This window comes from Epinephelus moara, chromosome 17, assembly GCF_006386435.1.
Source record: "Epinephelus moara isolate mb chromosome 17, YSFRI_EMoa_1.0, whole genome shotgun sequence".
Taxonomy (NCBI): domain Eukaryota; kingdom Metazoa; phylum Chordata; class Actinopteri; order Perciformes; family Serranidae; genus Epinephelus; species Epinephelus moara.
In genome coordinates this window covers 5593399-5613599 of record NC_065522.1, presented here as the reverse complement: position 1 = coordinate 5613599, position 20201 = coordinate 5593399, and the positions used below count along the sequence as shown (strand labels likewise).

Genomic DNA, 20201 nt, shown 5'->3' with positions numbered 1-20201 from the left:
GCCCCAAACCCTGGTGGTTTTGTCCTACATGTTACACAGATATCATTGTTTTTATGTGTCACTACAGAGGTGCAAAGGTAAACTCAAACATCAGAGCTGTTGATGTAGTTTTGTTGTTTATTGACTAAAAAAAGAAAAGTGAAATGTTAGGTTCAGCGCAGTGGGCAGTTTTCTTTGCAGCCTGTGCAGGCAGCACCACAGCAGTCACACAGTCATATGCAGTAGCTGAAGCAGTTTGTTACAGTACATTAATCGAGCTGATATCCACAGTGTCACTGACTCACGTATGTTATACATTCACACACGACTACACCACAGAATATACGCATGTCCCAAAGATTAGTTCAGTCACTTAGGTTTTAGGCAGAGAAGGCGCTGTTATTTTCTAACACAGGTCACTTTGAGGAAGAGAGTACAACAGAATGAGACAGACACAAACATGCTGAGGAGATCACAACTAAACTGACGGGGACAATACATCTGCATCACAGGGCTCCCCTGACCATTAATGATAACACAGAAATGGATATATTCAGCAAACACCATGAAACACTGACAGAGCACTCGGAGAGTCTGTTAATATGAAACAGTAATATGAATGTTAATCTGCGATGGATATGGAGTCAAGGCTTCCTTCCAACAACATCTAGTCACAGTGCTGCTTTGAGGCCATGGTGAACTTTAACCACTGAGTGTCCCTTCACTCTTCCATGGAAGACATGGGCTGGTTTGGAGCCATAATAGTGCTGAGGTTTATCGGCATACTTGCTGGGTTTAAGTAGCCATATAGATTCAGAAGTAGAAAGGGAGTGTGGTTAGATTTGTGGTTTAAAATCACTGTTGTGTGAAAACTCAAGTGCAGTATGGAAATTTGGTTAAAGATATAGTCCCTGATTTTGTTGTAGCACTCCAAAGTTTTCCACTCAGCTCCTGGTTGATGCTTGGACCGAGAATTTCCAAACATCAGTGGAGAGGAAACTGTGGAAAATAGGAGGGCGCTGCAACAAAATAAAGAAGTATATGTTTAATGGTTCACTCCATACAAGGTTTTTACCCAACAGTGAGAATATGCATTGCTGGTGCACAGTGGGAAAACACAAAGTACAGATTTTGAATAAACCCGCTTCAATACATGTTGCTGCATGATGAACTGGAAGTAACAGAGGTTGTATGGAGATCAGTGATGTGAAGACATAATGCCACAGTACACAGTGAAAAAAGCTACAGGGTTTTTCATCAGTGGATGGACCACATGGTGAGCTACAGTGAGGTGGAGGAGGCAGATGAGGTTTAGCGAGGATCGTCAGGAGCAGCAATCTTCTCCAAACTGGGCTCCATGCCCCAGATCTCTCTGGCATACTGGGAAATGGTGCGGTCACTGGAGAATTTACCGCAGCCGGCGATGTTATGGATCACCATCTTGGTCCACTCTTTAGGGTTCTGTTAATACAAAGATGAATAAGATGAAACTTAATTGATACCTGAGAAAATAATACCTAGTAGTGTGGTATAGTATAGTATAATATAGTATAGTATAGTACAATCCAACTCTAATGCCTTTTACTAGTGATGGCCAAATGAAGCCTCATGGACCATCTTCTTTATGTTCTGAGCCCACTAGATGGTGCTCTTGGAAGTTCAAGCAGCTCAGTGTGCTTTCAACCCTTTGCTGAACAGAGAGTGCCATATAGTGAGCTCAGAAAATAAAGAAAATGCTTCATGAGGCTTCATTTGACCATCACCAGATATCAGCTTTTATTGATGTCCTCCTGCTGACTTACGTACCTTGTAGAGTGCACTGACTTTCTCTTGACATTTGATGTAGGCTTCATAGTCTGCAAACACCTTGAACCTGCAGCACAGACACAGTAAAAACGGAAATATCATATATGGATATAGGTTATATCATTTGACAGTGGCCAACAGAGATACACTGATGACACTGCATGACTGTAGACATACAGTCGGGCCGTGTGTCAGCACAGACAAAGTGTAATTCCTCAGTGTCAGCAGTGCGCTCTAACCTGTCGTGGTGCATCAGCATATTGACAAGGTCTTTGAAGAGGTCAGGCTGGCCAGGGCTGAAGAAACCTCCAGATATCTGGTCCATTGCCTGCTTCAGCTCAGGGATACGGTTGTAATATGACGGAGCGTCATAGCTGAGGACAGAAGACATTTATCAAGCATTAGAACAGGTATTATGTGACAGCATGGATGGATTTGACCTGTAAATCTAGTCAGGTGTGGCTAAAATAAATTCTTTATTCTAACTCTCCATCATGAGGCTCACCCCTTCTTGTCCAGAGCCTCCACATCAGGCACCCTCATGCCGAAGATGAAGAGGTTCTCCTCTCCGGCTTCCTCTGCCATTTCCACATTGGCTCCATCCATGGTGCCGATGGTGAGGGCTCCGTTTAGCATGAACTTCATGTTCCCTGTGCCAGAGGCCTCAGTGCCTGCTGTGGAGATCTGCTCCGACAGGTCAGACGCAGGAATAACTGCAGACAGGAGATACAGAATTCCAATGTTTCTCTCTATCCAGTTCTACAACATACACAGGTCCAGGGCCCTGTCTTCCTCACTCTGAGCCCTTAATATGTTGAAAAAAATCCAAACCTTCCGAATGCTGAATATGATTATAAATGAACAGCATCATTTACCCTTTTCAGCCAGAGTGACCCGATAGTTCTCCAGGTAGATGACTTTGAGGCGATCGCCCACCACAGGGTCATTGTTGACAATGTCTCCAATAGATGTGATCAGCTTGATGATCATCTTGGCCGTGTGATAACCTGGAGCTGCCTGAAAGCACAAAGGACCATCATCATGAAAAACACTAAATAAAAACTCAAGTTCCCAAAGATGAACGGTTATCTGCGTGGAATGACTTCTTTATTGATGATTTGCTGAAAATGTACATTTTAAGTAGAATAAACTCTCATCAGGATGTAATAACAGCAGCTTCTGTCCAAACACATATGGCATGTTGGAGTTTAAATTTGAAAGTTAAAACTTGAATTCAAACACCTGCCCATAATAATCAGGTCATACGTGACCACATTTATGACGGGAATAAAAAAACAAATACATTTTCCGATGACGTTTGAAATGTACACTGTAAAATTATTATTATTGGTGCAAAATTGGTACCTCAGCTAGCAATATGGAAAGAGGCAATTAAAGGAATACGCACTATAACTTCCTGCACCGGTTGGCTGTAAAACCAAAACAAAGAAGTAAAAGAGGCTAAAAAGCTCTGCAGAGCTGGGAAGAAGTGCAGAGTTGGTGATTACTGTGGGTTCTTCACTTTGAGTGACACTTCACATTACATGCAGTCATATGATCCATTAATAACGTGTGACACATTTGCTCATGTGGTTAAAGGTACTTTTGGTATTGTGGCTGATCACAGGAGCCTTCATGTGAGTTATTTGAGGACAGCAGTTCTGCAGTATACTTCAAGGTGGAAGTGAGATTTCACTCATGTCATTATCAAAGTTGTTTCATGTTTTCTCCCCCAACTTTGTCCTTGCCTATCATATCTGGAACCTTGATGTCTACATCAGGACAGGAATGTTATGATTAGGGTCAAACTGTTCTGGGTGGGAGAATACTTTGGTGGTGGTGGTGGTGGTGATGGGGAATATTTGATGAATTGCTCTTCATGCGTCCTCTTACAACTCTGCATATGAAGACACAACATTTGCTGCACCTTATACATCGTTCTGCTGAGCTTAGACCTGTTGTCCTCATTTGTGTATGCTTCTTTGTGCCATCTAGTGGTAGCAAAAGCACAATACACTTATCCATGTAAAAACAAGATGGCTGCCATTTCTGCAAAGTCAGTCTAAAGCTGATCCTGACACAAAAGTGGACAAGGTACAAAACCTGATCAGATTTTATGGTTGAAACTTGTTTATTTCTGATTAACAATATTTGTAGTTTGATATGATGTACAAAAGTTACCAATTTTAGCAATAGTAACAAGATAAGACAAGTGCTTATTTACAATTTTGCTTTTGCACATTCATTTTCAGGCATTCAAATGAACAGTTTTGAACACTTTTAGACTTGAACAGCTGCTCCTAACTCACAGTGTTACAAAACATTAAACAAACACTGTTTGCATTTGCAAAAACTCCTTATCCTCCTATCTGGCTCCTCCAATCCAATCTGAGCAACAGGGACCCAAGACTCTGCTTATGCCTGGCCAGCCTGATTGTTGGGGCGGCTGGAAACGTCCCACTCACCAGCATGCCTCTCCCTAGTGTTGACTGTGCCGTTGTTAAGAATTCAATATGTTCTTTGAGGTTATTATGAGGCACTAGTTTTGCTATTTTGGGACTAGGCTACGTTATTAGATTTCAAAAAACTGCATGCACTTATTATCAGCATTTCTTTTGTTGGAGACACTTGGTGCAGGGTTAATTCAGAACAGTTAGGTTTTATTTTCCAGTTTTGATTTTAAGATTAGCAACTCTTGTTTTAAAGAGTCCTCTTTTGGTTATATTTCTTTGAGTTGAACAGCACCCACGAGCCCTTTTCTGTAGTAGTTTGCATTACTTTTATTTGTAAAAATAATCCTTACTTCCTTTGTTAAAAAATAACTTTATTTCACCAAAAACATCTGGTTTTGCCTTGCTTCTCCTTCCCTTTACAAACTGGGTTATAACACTGTTCAAAGACAACCCTAATTTATTATTCTCATCAGGTCCTTCTCATCTCAAATAGCTAGAAAGAAATTAAAAATGCATACCAAACAAAAGCTGGGGTCTCAGCTGGGTATAACTATACTTAACATATACAAAACTCATGTATGTCATGGACACACAGATAGGGGTGAGACAAGCATCTTTTACAATGTCAGTGTTCGAGTCGACGTAGAAAAGCAAATGTAACGTGACACCTTTAATGCCACTCACCTTTCCTCCAATCATGATGGTCCTGGGGGTCCACGACTTGTTGGGTTCCTTCTTGATTCCTGATTAAACACAAGCAAAAAAAAAGTCTGACTTAACTCTGAATTCAGATTTATTTGCCTAAGGCTGCCAGTAAAAGAAAAACAACACTCACGGTTGTACATAGTGATGATGTGCAGGCAGTTGAGCAGCTGCCTCTTGTACTCGTGGATCCTCTTCACCTGCACATCAAACATGGAGTTGGGGTTGATCTTCACCTTGTAGTGCTCTTCAAGATGGGCAGCAAACTTCATCTTGTTCTCCTACAAAATTGAGGTCATACAGAGAAATGTGATGAGTAACGAACAGAAAAAGAAGAGAACAATCACCTCTCTTTAGGCATTTATAGCTCTCACTTGTTTGACTTTGGCAACATCCCGAATGAAGACGTCATCATCCACAAATTCCAGAAGCTTCTTCAGCTGGTCCAGGTCACGGATGTAGTCCTCACCAATCCTCTAAATAAAATGAACAGAGCTTTTAGTCCCAGCATGCATGCCTGAAATAACTCCTCTCATTTCTCAGTGTTCACTCTGTATGAACAAGACCCAACACACCTCCGCAATGACCTCAGCCAGGCCGGGGTTGCACATGACCAGCCAGCGCCTGGGTGTGATGCCGTTGGTCTTGTTCTGAAACTTTTCAGGGTCTACTTCATAGAAATCCTTGAACCTGAGGAGAACAGAAGCAACAAACAAAGTCTAATTAGCACAGTGAACCTCACAAACACCAAACCTCAGTTAACATTCTTCAACCTTTAGGCTCATAATAACTAAGCTGCATTTCTTTGTTGTTGAAAAGCTGAGTCATTACAAATACAGACATGGCCAGAGGCTCATTTACAATAATGTGATTTTAGCACACTCAAGTGAGATGTGAGAGAACTGGTTTCCCTACACAGTGTCTTTGATGATTTCAGAGTGGATGCGTGCCACGCCGTTGACAGCATGAGATCCCACGATGCACAGGTGAGCCATGTTGATTTTCTTGGTGTCTCCCTCCTCAATCAGGGACATTCGGCGCAGGCGGTCAACATCTCCAGGGAAAAGCTTGGTGATACGCTGGAGGGGTGAAGGAAAGAGAAATCTAAGTAGATGTCCAGAGCAGAGCTGTGGAGTGAAGACTTGACCTAATGCCTTACAGTAGTGAACATAGATGAAATTGGTGGAGCTTAATATGGGTAAGGTGGCAAACAAGATTATTTCTTAAACTATCTGAGCACTCGGTTAGTTTTTATAGATAAGAGTATCACCTAAACGGCTAAAATGCTCATAAATCTCTAATCAGCTGCCCTCGTACCTCCAGGTGCCTCCTGTTGATCTCATAGATGATCTCCAGGTGACGAGGCAGCAGGTTTTGGAAGAGGTCGACAGGCCAGCGCTCCAGGGCTTCAGGCAGGACGGTGTGGTTGGTGTAGGCACAGGTACGAACCACGATGTCCCAGGCCTGGACACAGAGAGGACAGAAGTGACGTTATCACACATACTCACATGGATCTCAGACTACAACTGAAACTGTGACCATGAAATTACCTTTTTGACAAATACAGTCAAAGCAGCTTATGTAGAAAATGACAGTGTTGTCTTGTGCAAAAGAAAAGATGATTCTATATCAGCAAGTATTTTGGCTTACATTCTGTCACAGTGCATGACTTGAGCTTTGACTGATGTGTCACTGTGCTGTAGTCGACGTGCTTATTTGTCATTGTTACTGCAGTGTTGAGGGATGCAAAGAGACAGAGATGCCACACAAGTGACCACAGGACATCCTGTCAACAGCAGGAGTTTCAGCCAGTCTCTCCTCAAGTGAAAGAAGTTGTGTGAAGAGTGAAAGAAAGAGCTTGATAGAGAAGTTCATATTGCGTCTTTCAGACCTCTAAACACCTGCTAGATTATTTGTTTCAGAAAGTTACAAACCTTGTTGAACGCAGCCCTCTCTATTCACTATATGAAATGAGGTTTCTGCAGAAGCAGAGCAGGTGATGGCACCTGGCACTCTAGGTGCACAGTGCACTCTATACCTATGGATTGATGCGATTTGCTTTAAAAAAAAATCTAATATAACTTGTTATTACAAATGTTCTTCTGTTGGCCTTATATTTAGTTCAGAGTATTGAAGACCATGTTTACTTGGCTTTGTTGGGGATCCTTGATTTGCCATTAGAACAACCCAGGTTATTATGGCATAGATTCAGATGTAGCAGATTTGTCAGCTAAACATTCATCCTGTGAACTCTACTCCAGCATAGCAGTGACATAGTAACAGAAATAGTTAATTAGTAATGATGTTTATGTCAGATTCCCACCGACATGTGTTATGTAACGTAACTTAAAAACAGTGACATCAGACTATGCTTTTGCCTCTTGGTAGGAGTGAATATTAGTCATCCTCAGCATCTGCTGTGTCATGGTTTCAGAATGATGAAGGCAGTTGGAAAACAGTGAAATACAAAATAGGATGTAGGCTCTACAGGATGATTTTTTTTACTTGGCAAATATCATGTTTCCCAAAACGATGTACAAATTTTTACGCATTCTATTATCTGAAATGGTTTGAAAAATAGTGCATATAGCTGCTATAAACAGGAAAAAAAATCTTTAGTCCCTTTTACACTGCATGTTTAAGGCAGTAATATCATGCAGTTATGCTGCCTCGCCGTTAAGTATAATAATAGGTGTAATCATAGAACAGGGGGACAGAGCGTTTTCACCTTTAAGCCAGCAGCAGGAGTAGTAACATTCCCAAATGGACATCTGTATAAATGGGACAGTCAGCAGGACGGGACTATGGGCAGGACAGGTGTGACTTTTGACAATGAGTGATATGTGCAACCCACCACCGGGAGATTTAGAAAGCCGCTAGTAGCAGTAAATGGCTAACTCAAAGGCCGAAATTGTCAGCAAATTGGCAAAACAATGAGGTCTGGGAGCTCCTCACCCTCCGAGCGTAGGATGGGATCAGCCGCCAAATAACAGGGACGGTAAATTATTGTTATTGCCATGTTATGCCATTTTTGTTAGGAAGTGTTGCCAACACATATGTTGCACGTCACACCTCTTTTGTTTTCAGGATGCTGGCATGCTGTCTAAAATCACACACTGGGGTTTGGTTCTGTGTAAAAATGCATAGGCAGTATAAAGAAGGGACTTAGTAGCAGCCCTATACCATTATCTCTGTGCAGAGAGGGCTGTTGTGTCAGACATGCTGAGGCCTGTGTGTTACTGCACAGCTGGAGTGCCATACCTTCCCCCAAGTGAGTTTCTCAGTGTCCACCAGGATCCTCATCAGCTCTGGGATGGCCATAGCAGGATGGGTGTCATTCAGCTGGATGGCCACCTGCACATCACAGACAGACAGAGATAAAGTGAACAACAAGTGAACAAAATGAAATGTGTGTTTGAAAATGAACAACAAAGATAGCTACATAAATAGATAGATACGATAATGAACTGCTGTCATTATCTCTGAGATCATATGATGATGTTATGCATCTCTCACCTTGTCTGGCAGCGTAGAAAGGTCGTGTCGCACAAACTCGGTGGAGCCAAACTTGGAGGCTTTGAACCGACGGATGATGTCTTGAAGAGTTGCCGCTACCACAAAGTACTCCTGCTTCAGACGCAGCTCCTTCCCTTCAAAGAACTGCAGACCAAAGACAATATGGGAAACTCTTACAACTATCGTCTTATTCTTTCATAACACATGTGCTGCAAGCACTTGAAGGCCAGGCTGAAGAGAGAAACTGAAGAGAGGAGTAAGGCCTGCACTGTTTTACTACACACAACAAGCTGAAGACACGTCTGACATATTTCCAACATAAAAAGTTGTTCAGGCTAATTTGTACTGAGGAAACTGAGGCCTCATTATAGACACTTCCTAAATCTGACATCCTATATTCTCTCAGATTAGGATGACATGACACCTTTAGGAAAAACATCTTATTTTATCTTGGGATAGTAATTTAGTCCTTACAGAACCGTCCTAAGTTTCAAAGGCATGTAAAACTGTGTCTGTATGGCAACTATAGTGAAGATGGGGAATAACATGAACACCAAATCACAATGACTGAAAGAATACTTAAATTGCATGATGAGGCTTTAAGAAAATAAACTAAACTATGTGACACAATCCTCCACCAACACGATAAGTGCCTCTGACTCCACAGAGCTAAAATTGTATGCCTGTCTTTTGTGTCCATGACAGCAAGCTAGCTAGCCACTGACAACTGAGAGCTGTTAATAATATGGTTTGTCCATCTTGAGGAGCCTACAGGTTCATTCTTAACATAGATACAGGCATGACTGGACAAGTGCAGACTGAAAAATGGAATTTACAATTATAGCAGGGCTTCTTAAAGGGGACCTGTGCCCATTTTCAAAATGCATACATGTCATTCCTGTGGTCTAAGACAGTCCAAATATTAGTAAAGTAAATATTAGTATTCATATAAGTAAACATGAACAACTTTCTCCCAGATCCAAAAACTAGAATAACTGCCTCGTGATTGTGTGCCTCTGCTCACCAGTCAAGTTTAACTTACAGTTTACATCCATGTCTATGTAAACATGGATGCTTTACACACACCCTCCACCCAGCAGCACAGTAGATCTATACAATCAGCACAGTTTCAGGTGGACACCCAGAATTAGTGTCACCATTTCAGTATCTAACCAAATGTAACCTCTTCTGTTTCTCAATTATGATGCTGAATAATGGCCAGGAAAGTGTTTATGCAGAACATTGTGATGACAAGGTGAAGTTGACCTTTAACCTTTTGGATATAAATCTCATTACTTCATTGTTTTGTCCTATTAGATTTTTTTGGTGAAATGTCATTAGCATGCATGAATTCTTGAGTTTTGTCCAAAAACATGTTTTATAAAGTCACAGTGACCTAGACCTTTGACCATCGACCACCCTCAAGGCGTTCTTGAGATATCACGTTCACGAGAATGGGTTGTACAGATGGACAACCTGAAAACAAATGCCTCCAGCCACGGCTATTGCCAGCATGGACACATAACTAGTGTGCTAAAAACTAAATTTGTGATGTTATAGGGTATAAAGTCTGGAGCTGCTCCACAGATGATGGATGGTCAAAGACGTTCTAGATGACACTGGCAGCTCCTACAGGTATGCTCTGATTATATGGGGACATTTTCTGTTTCAGACCTAAGAACACTACAATAGAATAAAGCTGCATTCATACTGTTTGTATGACTTTAGTTTGTTTGTGAGCTTATAAGTCGTAATGTGGGAAAAAATTAACACTAAAATTGTTGTATTTTATTGCTTTGAGTGTTTAACGTCATTGTGAATATTCATGTTGTTATCAGTGCATGCTAAAACAGTTTGAAGCTTTATATCACAAAGGGATTTTGTCTCTGACTTGGTGCTGCACCATTAGCCTACATTCCCTGACACCACTAAATATTGCTTTATCTGACTGTTAACAGGGTTAATGCTAATAAATACGTTTTCTAACCGATCTAACTCTACATGGACATCAACTAACTGTTACAACCTAATGCCATGTTAAATTAAATGTGGGGAATAATTTATATATACGGACATGAATTAATTAAAAGTTTCTTAACATCAAACAAACATTTACTTTTGTTCAACCTGATCCTGCATGATATAACATCAACTTGTGTACAAAAAGTTGTTGCTCCAACTTGAGGGGGCATTCATGTGAATTTTTCTCACTTTTCAGATTATTCTACTATATGATTATACTTGACATTACAAGTTTGAGACTTACTTCTCTGATTTCTGACTTTAAGAGAGAGTAAATCATATTTACAAATACAGACTGAGCTTTCCTAGGCCATGGAAATAACAGTGAAATTCTTAATTTAGGTTGTGTTCCCCCTTAAGTTAAATTAAGATAGAGGATCTGAGGTCCATTATCATCCGTTTATCCGGGGCCGGGTTGTGGGGGCAGCAGGCCAAGCAAAGCACCACAGACATCCCTCTCCCCAGCAACACTTCCCAGCTCCTCCTGGGGGACCCTGAGCGTTCCCAGGCCAGATGAAATATGAAATCCCTCCAGTGTGTCCTGGGTTTACCCCGGAGCCTCCTACCAGTGGGACATGCCTGGAACACCTCTAATAGGAGGCGCCCAGGAAGAATCCTGATCAGATGCCCAAACCACCTCAACTGACCCCTTTCGACGCGAAGGAGCAGCGGCTCTACTCTGAGCTCCCTCCGGAATTGCTTCTGTAATTAATGCTCCTGACTAGTTTTAAATTAGAGGTTGACTTATGGGGCTTATAATGCATTATGAATACCTATATACACATCAACAATCAAGCTAGGAATCATGCAAATAGTGATCCTGCAAGATCCATAGTCTTTGCAAAATATTATTCTGTGATTGAAAGCTCTCTGACTTATGACACATTGTGTTTACATGTGACAGGGTGTCAGACTCAGTCTTTTTTAAGTATTCTAGTGTATGGTAGCCATTAATCACTTATGATGCAGCAGAATCTTTTAAATACATGAAAAGATATTACACTTTCCTTAACACTACCAATGCAAAATTTAATGAGGAAGCATGCAGTTTTTTTTATAGATGCATCAATATGTACTTCCCTTTACTTAACACATACAATGATTACTAATGATACTGCACGGACTACTATAACATACTATGAGTCCTTACTACAGTTGATTGTTGAGGTTAGTACAGGTATTCATAATGCATAATAAGCCCCATCGGTCAACCTGTAGTTTATAACTAGTCAAGAGCATCCACAAAACACTTGACACTTATAATTCATTATAAGTCAAGTGTATAATGATTTATGACTGTTCATATAGTGAATCAGGAAGCACTGTGAGTTTGAGAGTGTAGTCAAAAAGCATTATGAATGCCCTCATAACACATTATGGGTGTGGTCTTCACAGCAAGTGTTACTGGATAATTTTCTGTAAAGACGCCCCTGGTTGTTGTTTACTTGAGGTTTAACACAACCAATGAGGTTATTTCTGTCTCAAGAGGATCACAGTTGTGCCCAGTTGGACTTGTTATTTAATAACAATGTCATCTCATTCCTAAATCTCAGCATTTAAAATGTACAATAACAAATAGTTACAAAGATAAGACCCAGGATAGAAGTGGACTGACCCTCAGAGTAAAATGTAATGTTTGTTACATTACATTTTGTATATACGACGATAGATGCACTCACATTGTCGTTGGGGTAGAGAACCCTGGAGATGTTCTCAGCCAGGTTTCTGTCCAGCACAGCTTGAATGTAGCCGCCAACATTAACTGCGGGACATCATTTAGGTTTGTTTTTAGAATCTGTTGATTAATTTACAGCATGTCATTGATGATTATTCAACAGTACAGATGACAACACTCACAGTCTTTGAGGTTGAAGTCACAGGGGGCTTTGGCAGACCACAGTCTCATGGTGTTGACGATGTTGTTTCTGTAGCCAGGGACTGGGGTGTCATAGGGGAGAGCCAGAACCACCTGAATCACAATAAAACACAGCTTTTTAACACCAGTACAGTCTCCATTGTGTAGTTTATCCACCAGAGCACGGATAAGGTTATTTTCACAATCTAATTTTTTAAACTCTCACTATCAACCCTAAAAAATACAGTATCTGTCGGCCTACAATTTAAACCCAGGAAACCTCTGATAATTATACCCGCCATTGTTCATCATCGTCAAATTCATTATTACTTGTTTTAACTCAGACAGCATTATATCCATTATATCAGAGGTGAACAGCATTGACTGAACAATAAAAGGTCAGTTCTGTTCAAGTCTGTTTCCACTAACCTGCGTGTCGACCCACTGCACTCCTTCAGCTGTGTGTTCCACTCGTCCGTAGAAGTGGACTGGGCGCATGTACTCAGGGCGAGCCTTCTCCCAGGGATTACCGTAACGCAGCCAGTCGTCAGCTTCCTCCACCTGTATACACATTTATTTGTTAAAGTGCTGTGTCATGTCTGACCATTCAGGTAAGGTGAGGTATGTCATAAGTACTAAGCATTCATTCATTTGTTGTCATTATCTCACCATCAGGTGAACATACCTGCCAGCCATCGACAATTTTCTGATTAAAGATACCAAACTCGTAGCGGATACCGTATCCATAAGCAGCCAGACCCAGAGAGGCCATGGAGTCCAGGAAACAAGCTGAGAAAACAGGGGGTGGAAGGGTGGGGGGGGGGGGTTCTTGAGACATTCCTGTCCACAGCACTAAACATCACTGTCTATCAGCAGTCAATCAGGAGGAAGCAGGAACTCACCGGCCAGACGACCCAGCCCTCCGTTGCCTAGACCGGCATCTTCCTCAATGTCCTGCAGCTCCTCCATGTCCAGACCCAGCTGAAGAGCACATCGATAGAAGAAGTGGGCATGATGAACTGAATAAAGCAGACACTTCCAGGACCAGGCTTTAAATACATGCATCATTCCTCCACACTACCTGAAGAACGCATTAGGCTGGTCTTTGTCTTTCCTTTAAGGATCCAGTAACCATGACTGCTGCTCACGGCCATTAAAGGGACAATCCATAAATCTAACTGATGAAAGCCTGTTTATTTATTTATTTCACTAATGACACCATCAAGGTTATTTATCTGAGTTTGGGCTTGGACACATTCATAACAGAGAGCCTGCTTTACAAACTGCAAACACAATTTCATAAAGTGCAACCCTAATCCACCAGAGTACCCTTTAATGGACTTGACCACCAGACTTTGGCCCCATCCCGTTTCTTATTTCTATTTTTTTTTTTTTTTTTTTTTTTTTTTTTTTTCATTTACCTATGAAATGGGACAACACTTCAAGACCCTGATACTTCATCTGAACGCATAGATGGTGTTACGTAAACAGATTTATTTAATGGAGATTGAAAAGCATGGACGCTTGCGATTTGTTCACAACTTAAGTTTCACACTACGATTGATCAAACAAGTCATCCTGGTAATGTGGTGCTCTGTAGGCTAACATTAGCAACATGTGGTCCTACCCTGCCAGTCTGCACTGAAGTTAGAGGAGCACTAACAATTGCAATAACTTCACAGCTGGACTTCAGTTAAATCTCAGGTGTCATATGCCATCAAATGAGGGGAAAGTGACAGGAACAATATGTCAAAATGCGGAACAGTCACGCACAAATCCTAGCTAGCTAGTTAGTGTCTGTTATAAAGAAAAGATTGATCTGATCTTCCAATAAGTGGATAACAAGCTCTACCCTCTGAGCCACAGCCACCCCGAACACTGAAACAACATTAAACTTAGAATATAATATGATGGTTATGATACTTTGTAAATCCTTATTAACAAAAAAATACATTTATTGTTTTTTCTTGTTTCTTGTGCAGCCATCTTACTGATGATATCCCATAAGATTCAGTTTGGAGTATGCCTCTGAAGAACCTCAGTTTGGAGGGCCAGGTAGCCCTACCCCTCTATCGCAACAAGAATTGGACCCTAACCTTAAACGTTAACATGCAAAATGTAGAGGTAAGGGCTGAGTGATGGGGTGAGGGGTATAGTAACGGTCCCAATCCAGCCCCTACATGCTTGCCGTATCCTCTGCACCTTAGTTTACCCTGCTGCCTAAAGGTTGCCATATTAAGGACTGTCCAAAATCTGTTAGTGTAAAAAGGATGCATTTAACCCATCCCATTTAACCCATCGAACAGCTGGTCTCCACTAGTGCTCACTAGTCACTCCACTACCCTGACCTGGGAGCACATGCTAGATTATGGAGGACACTCCTATACTGTACATTCCATCTTGCTACTTCTTAAAACATGCTTTTTATATCTTGCACATAAATCTATAGGTCCTAACACTCACACTACAAATTAAAGGAAACATGACTTTGTCCCTAACTAAATACAGCTGTCTTATACTCTACCATTTACCATCTACCATCTGTTTTAGGTTGATTGTTTTTGGAATGGTCTGCATTTACAGTAGCAACATACACTGTTATAACCAAAAGTATGTAGACACCCCTGTGCACATGCTGCCTCGGGCCTGTTAGTTCCAGTTTAGGGAAATACTAATGCTACAATGACATTTAAGACCACAGTGTTTGTCCAACTTTGTGTCAACACTTTTTCTGGCTCTTGTTTCAACATGAAACATACATATACTGTCCCTTTGCACAAAGTCAGCTTCATAGAGAAAAGTTTTTTCCAGTTTAATGTGGAAGAACTTGATGGGCCTGCACAGAGCCCTGACCTCAACCCCAACCAACACCTATGGGATGAACTGAATGCTGACTGCGAGCCAGACCTTATTACCCAACGTCAGGGCTGGACCTCATTCATGCTCTTATGTCTGAATGGAAGCAATCATGTGCGACATTTGGGTGTCCCTATACTTTGTTCAGGTGTCCAATTTCTTTTGGCTATGCAAGTTTACAATCATTTAATAACCCTCCCTTATTGTGGAGTGGAGAGTGTTCCTGTAAGCTACTGAGAAGGGACTGGTGTGGGTAAACACCCTCACTCCTGTTTTTGTTTCCCCCATGATCCTTTGCCTCACCTGGTATGTGGCCTCATCACAGGCGTTTTCCAAAGCCAGGTTAACCATGGTGTTCTGCAAAGTCCGGCCCATGTAAAACTCCAGGGAGAGGTAGTACACACGCTACAAAAACAACAACAGAGAAAGACAACCTGTGAATGCTGAACTTCATTACATTTTCACCTAATAGAAAGCTGACAATACTTTAAATAATCTTTTAAATATCTATATTGTTATATTTCCATTTAAAAACAGTGCAAAAAGCTGACTAACTATCCACTGTTCTTCTACAATTTGACAGGATGTGAATTTCTCAACACACAGCACTAAAACCCATCACGAATTCTCAAGACGATACTAATAATAAAATGCACGCGCCCCATTTGGTGTCCCTTATGGCCTTGCAGCATTATCTCTGGGAGACAACAACAGCTGCTATCAGAGGCAACAACAGCAGGGCTATTACTGGCAGCTCCTCCAACACTCCACAGAGAAGTGAATCCTACCCTAACATAGCATAATGTCTCCTCACAGCTCAGCGACAGTGTGAACTTTAGCACTGACATTCAAAATGAACGTACAGACTGATGATGGCCTGCAGAATTAGATCAAAATAATGCTTCAAAATATGTGGACATGTGAAACTGCGTTATGGTTGTCCTAGCTGACATTTCTTTGACATTGTGCCATGTGACATTTCTGATCCTGCTGCTGACTTATTGTAGGGGGATGTATAAAGGAGGCCGAAGTGGAAAAGAAAGCATGTGCCAATGTGACAAAGGCATCCAGTGGCAGTATAAATAGGAGAGGAGGGTCTGTGCTACTTTTCCAAAGGTTACACTGAGTTCACGTGAATAGCAGAAAGCTCTGTGTATCTAACAGTAACTATGAAGGTCTGCTGTGTAATTAAAGCTTTGGATCAACACAGTATGTACCCATTAAAGAAAACAAAGAGTCAAACAGTTTACATTCACTGATGAAGAGAGGAATACTTGTCCAAATTCCAAGTCAGCTGACACATCTCGCTGTGAAACTATGACTTCCACCAGTACTCGTGGAGATGTTTAAACGCTTATAGAACAATACTGCGTTATTCCATTGTCACGATTCTGACCCAATCCCATGGAAAAACAATATGCTTATCTGTCTCTTAATACTTACTGACTCTCCTCTATCCTGTCTATGGCTCTCAGCTCCAAGCCTATTAGTTCCTACTGAAGACGTACGTTTTCAAAAACAGTTTACAAACACAAAGTTTCAATATTCTCCTTCTAAACTCAGTAATTTCCTAAAACAGCTGATCACTGTTGTTTTGTGCAAACGTTACTCGAACTCAATAGTGCATTTCTTGGGGACTGTTTTAAGTGGCGGATTCATTCATATTTGGTTCTTTAGAGCAGTGGTTCTCAGTCTTTTTCACGTCAAGGACGCCAAAATTGATACACATCAGGTCACAGACTCCAATTTGATAAGGTATCGCCACAGGGACATCCAGATTTTGGTTGTTAGATAGATTTCTACAGTTGTCCACTACAGATGAGGAGGATAACCGAGGAGGAAGAGAAACCTATCAGAGGAGTCACTCTGGTGACTGTAACTCACAATGGGCTCACATCTATAGTGAATTAAACAGTGACAATAAACTATTCCCCATTTTTATGGGACCCTCTGGAACTCTCTCAAGGAATTACTGCTGCTGGTACTGCATTGTAGGGGTGTGCCATATCATCTCTGCAGTGGTTCCAAAAAGAGGAGCAGCTTCAGTAGTGTGAAATAAACTGTGGTGTCCTGAATGTTTTATGAACAGCCCCGGACTTCTCAGACTCTTTTAGTGACTTACCGCTCAGAGGGAACTCATTCAGCGGCTCCTCTGGCAGCAGCACAGCGTCTCTGCCTCTCCTCTCACCATGAACACACAGGAGTCAGCGTTGTCAAGTGATTTTGTCATGAACCTTTGGTAATGTAAACCTACCTGACGCTCGCAGCTTGACAAAAACTACATATATGTGAATGTGCGATAGTTATTGCAGTATGAGTGTGCATAAGCAGTGTGATGATTAAAGGAGAAATGGCAGCGCATAAAGATCCAGGTGGAAAAAAACAGACTCAATCTTTTAGGATTTTGATAATAGAGAAGGAAATTGCCTGTTTTATATATATATATATATATATATATATATATATATATATATATATATATATATAATTTGGGAACTGTTTGAATGGGTAATTTATGGTAGATTTTATTTTGATGAACTATTAATGTTGTATACAGAATCTGAATCTCACTCTGAGTTACAGTTGTTTTCAAACTAAAGAAATTAGAGATAATTTTTGTTTAGTTTTAACTGAATATCTGAAGGCAAACTGCCTGACATGTAAAACTGTATCACTTATTTTGTTGCAATTCTATGTTCTTGCAGTTCATCAAGAACATAGTTTTTTAAAAGATTATTTTCTAGTCATTTTTGCCTTTAATTAATAGGACAGTTAAGCGTGAAAGGCGGAGAGAGAGGGAGCGACATGCAGCAAAGGGCCGCAGGCTGGAATCGACCCAGCAAGGACAAAGTCTTTGTACATAGGGCACCTGCTCTATCCACTAAGCCAACTTCATCAAGAATATCGTTATCGCATACCATTACCTTGACATATAGTGATTTTATTTTAGGGCTATATCATCCATCCCTACTGTATTGTCTTTTTCTCACCTCAGATGTTGTCAGAAACATATTTTAGTGTACTGTTCAGTTGTTAATTAAGTTTGTGACCTGGCGGCCATGTTGTAAACACTCGAGCAAAACAAAACACTGCCCAAAGGTCAGAGCAAACTTTCTCCTTTTACAGCTAAACCATACACTGAAATGTTTCTGAAAACATTTGAGGCCAGAATTAGGCAACACAGTGACGATATGCTGATTCATATTTGATCAGCACTTTAGTCTGACAGTTTAACTGCAGTTCCTGAGTAGTGACTGACATGACTGACAGCTGTGTCAGAGACTCCTCAGCTCTTACTGGTTGTTTTTGTTCATGTCCAGGGGATTCTTGTAAATGCCATGAGGAGAACTACAAGGAGGCAAAGGAAGATATTTTTTCACAGATTATCGGTCTCATGTAGTACTGTGTGAATATAGTGACCGTTTCAGCAAATATGACAAAAAGTTATTTTCATAACAGTTACCACCTGTAGCTTTAATTTTCTGTATCAGGTTGTTTCCACTTGCCATTGAAGCCCTATGACGTTTATGCTGTAGAAATATTCCAACTCAAGACTCAATGTCTTTTTATGGACACATACCATTGTCAACTGGAATTTAATATAAAGTTCTATGGAGCTGAGCCAAACATAGTTGCACAGTAGGTTGGAGCGATGGACAAACCAGAGGTTTCAGCAGAATCAGGATTATCATTAGTCATCAAAAACAAGAAGTTCAAAGTAGGGTGAATTGTGAAGTTTGAGCCAGACACTCACACTCCATCACATCACTAACTGTCATCACTCAGGACAGCACTCTGCAGGGCCAAGTGCAGCCTTGCATAATTTATCACACAGGTGATAGCCCCTTCAATTCTCAATTCAGCCTCCTGCTACAGCAGCACAAGGAAGTTGAGAGCTGTTTGTAGATGGGTTGAACCGAGGCAGGTTTTTTTTATTTAAATCAAGTATGCAAAGTAGCTTCATCTGCCTTTTTAAGAGTGTGTGGCCATTTTGTGATGCGCAGTGATGGATGGAGCGCGTTACGTAATACTGTACATTTTTAAACAACCAGTTGAGTCTGCTAATCCCCCTCAGTGCTGGATAATATCAGTATTTTGTCCACATTTGGAGCACCGAGGCCCTGTGTCGCCCTCGATGGCGCACAGATATCAGATCAAGGTTACTGAGGCAGATGCTGATGCACGAGCTGTACATTATGTAACAGGCGGCTTTGATATGGAGGAAATGTCAGCGTGATCAGGAATCTACACACACAACTCATGCACACAAACTCTGTTTGCGCGATATGGGTGAAGGCAAAGCAGCAGGAACATTTCTATAAATGGGTATAATGAGCAAAGCAGCACAGAGCGCGTGCACACATAAACATACACGCGCGCACGGCCATCAGTAGTGATACTGCAGCACAGAGCATCCCCTCCCACCTCTCCGCGGTCAGTCAGCTGTGTGTACGTGCAGGACTGCGGCATCAGCCCGCTACTTACTTTGGGGTCTTTCTCATAATAATGCTGCTGTGTCCGGATCCAGCGGCCCACCAGGTGGTCCCGGACGGTGTTGGCCAGGGCGAAGTAGTAGTCCCGTTTAGTGGCCACATTTCGGTCTTTCACCAGGGTGAAGTGGAGATGCCTGTTGAAATTAGTTTTCAGGTCCGCGACATTTTCCACACCGGCTAGCCCTCGGACCGAAATCTGCTTCCTCTTGTCCTGGTCTGTCAGCGGCTTGGCCATATTTACCGGCACTTTATGTCTAACGTTACTTTTTAATGAATGTTTAGATTTCACCCGGCACACCGCCCTCTTCTTCCTGCTCTCCTCTGGTCACAGACAGCCGGTGGGAAGTGACGGTCCAGCCTTTTATATATGTCACGTTCTCGGTGTCGAGACACTCTGCAGAAAACAAGCGTTTCCGGTCCACCGTTTCAAAATAAAACTCGACTTTGGGTCAGCTAACGTCCTCTCAGACGATTTCCAAGTGCGTCACACGACTCATTGTAACATAATTCCCCTCATAA

At 41.5% G+C, this 20201-nt stretch overlaps 1 protein-coding gene across 1 annotated transcript; it reads right to left on the bottom strand.

Moving 5' to 3' along the window:
- Positions 1 to 97: 97 nt before the first annotated feature.
- Positions 98 to 20036, bottom strand: pygmb (phosphorylase, glycogen, muscle b). Its single transcript, XM_050067289.1, has 20 exons — positions 19675 to 20036; positions 15493 to 15594; positions 13236 to 13314; positions 13019 to 13122; positions 12763 to 12894; positions 12336 to 12447; positions 12158 to 12240; positions 8457 to 8600; positions 8202 to 8294; positions 6258 to 6404; positions 5856 to 6019; positions 5516 to 5630; positions 5315 to 5416; positions 5074 to 5221; positions 4923 to 4981; positions 2661 to 2802; positions 2291 to 2498; positions 2025 to 2159; positions 1786 to 1852; positions 98 to 1440 (listed from the first exon to the last, which is right to left on the bottom strand). Exons 1-20 carry the CDS (start codon positions 19915 to 19917, stop codon positions 1291 to 1293), a joined length of 2529 nt encoding a protein of 842 aa, XP_049923246.1. The 5' UTR covers positions 19918 to 20036; the 3' UTR covers positions 98 to 1290.
- Positions 20037 to 20201: the final 165 nt, after the last annotated feature.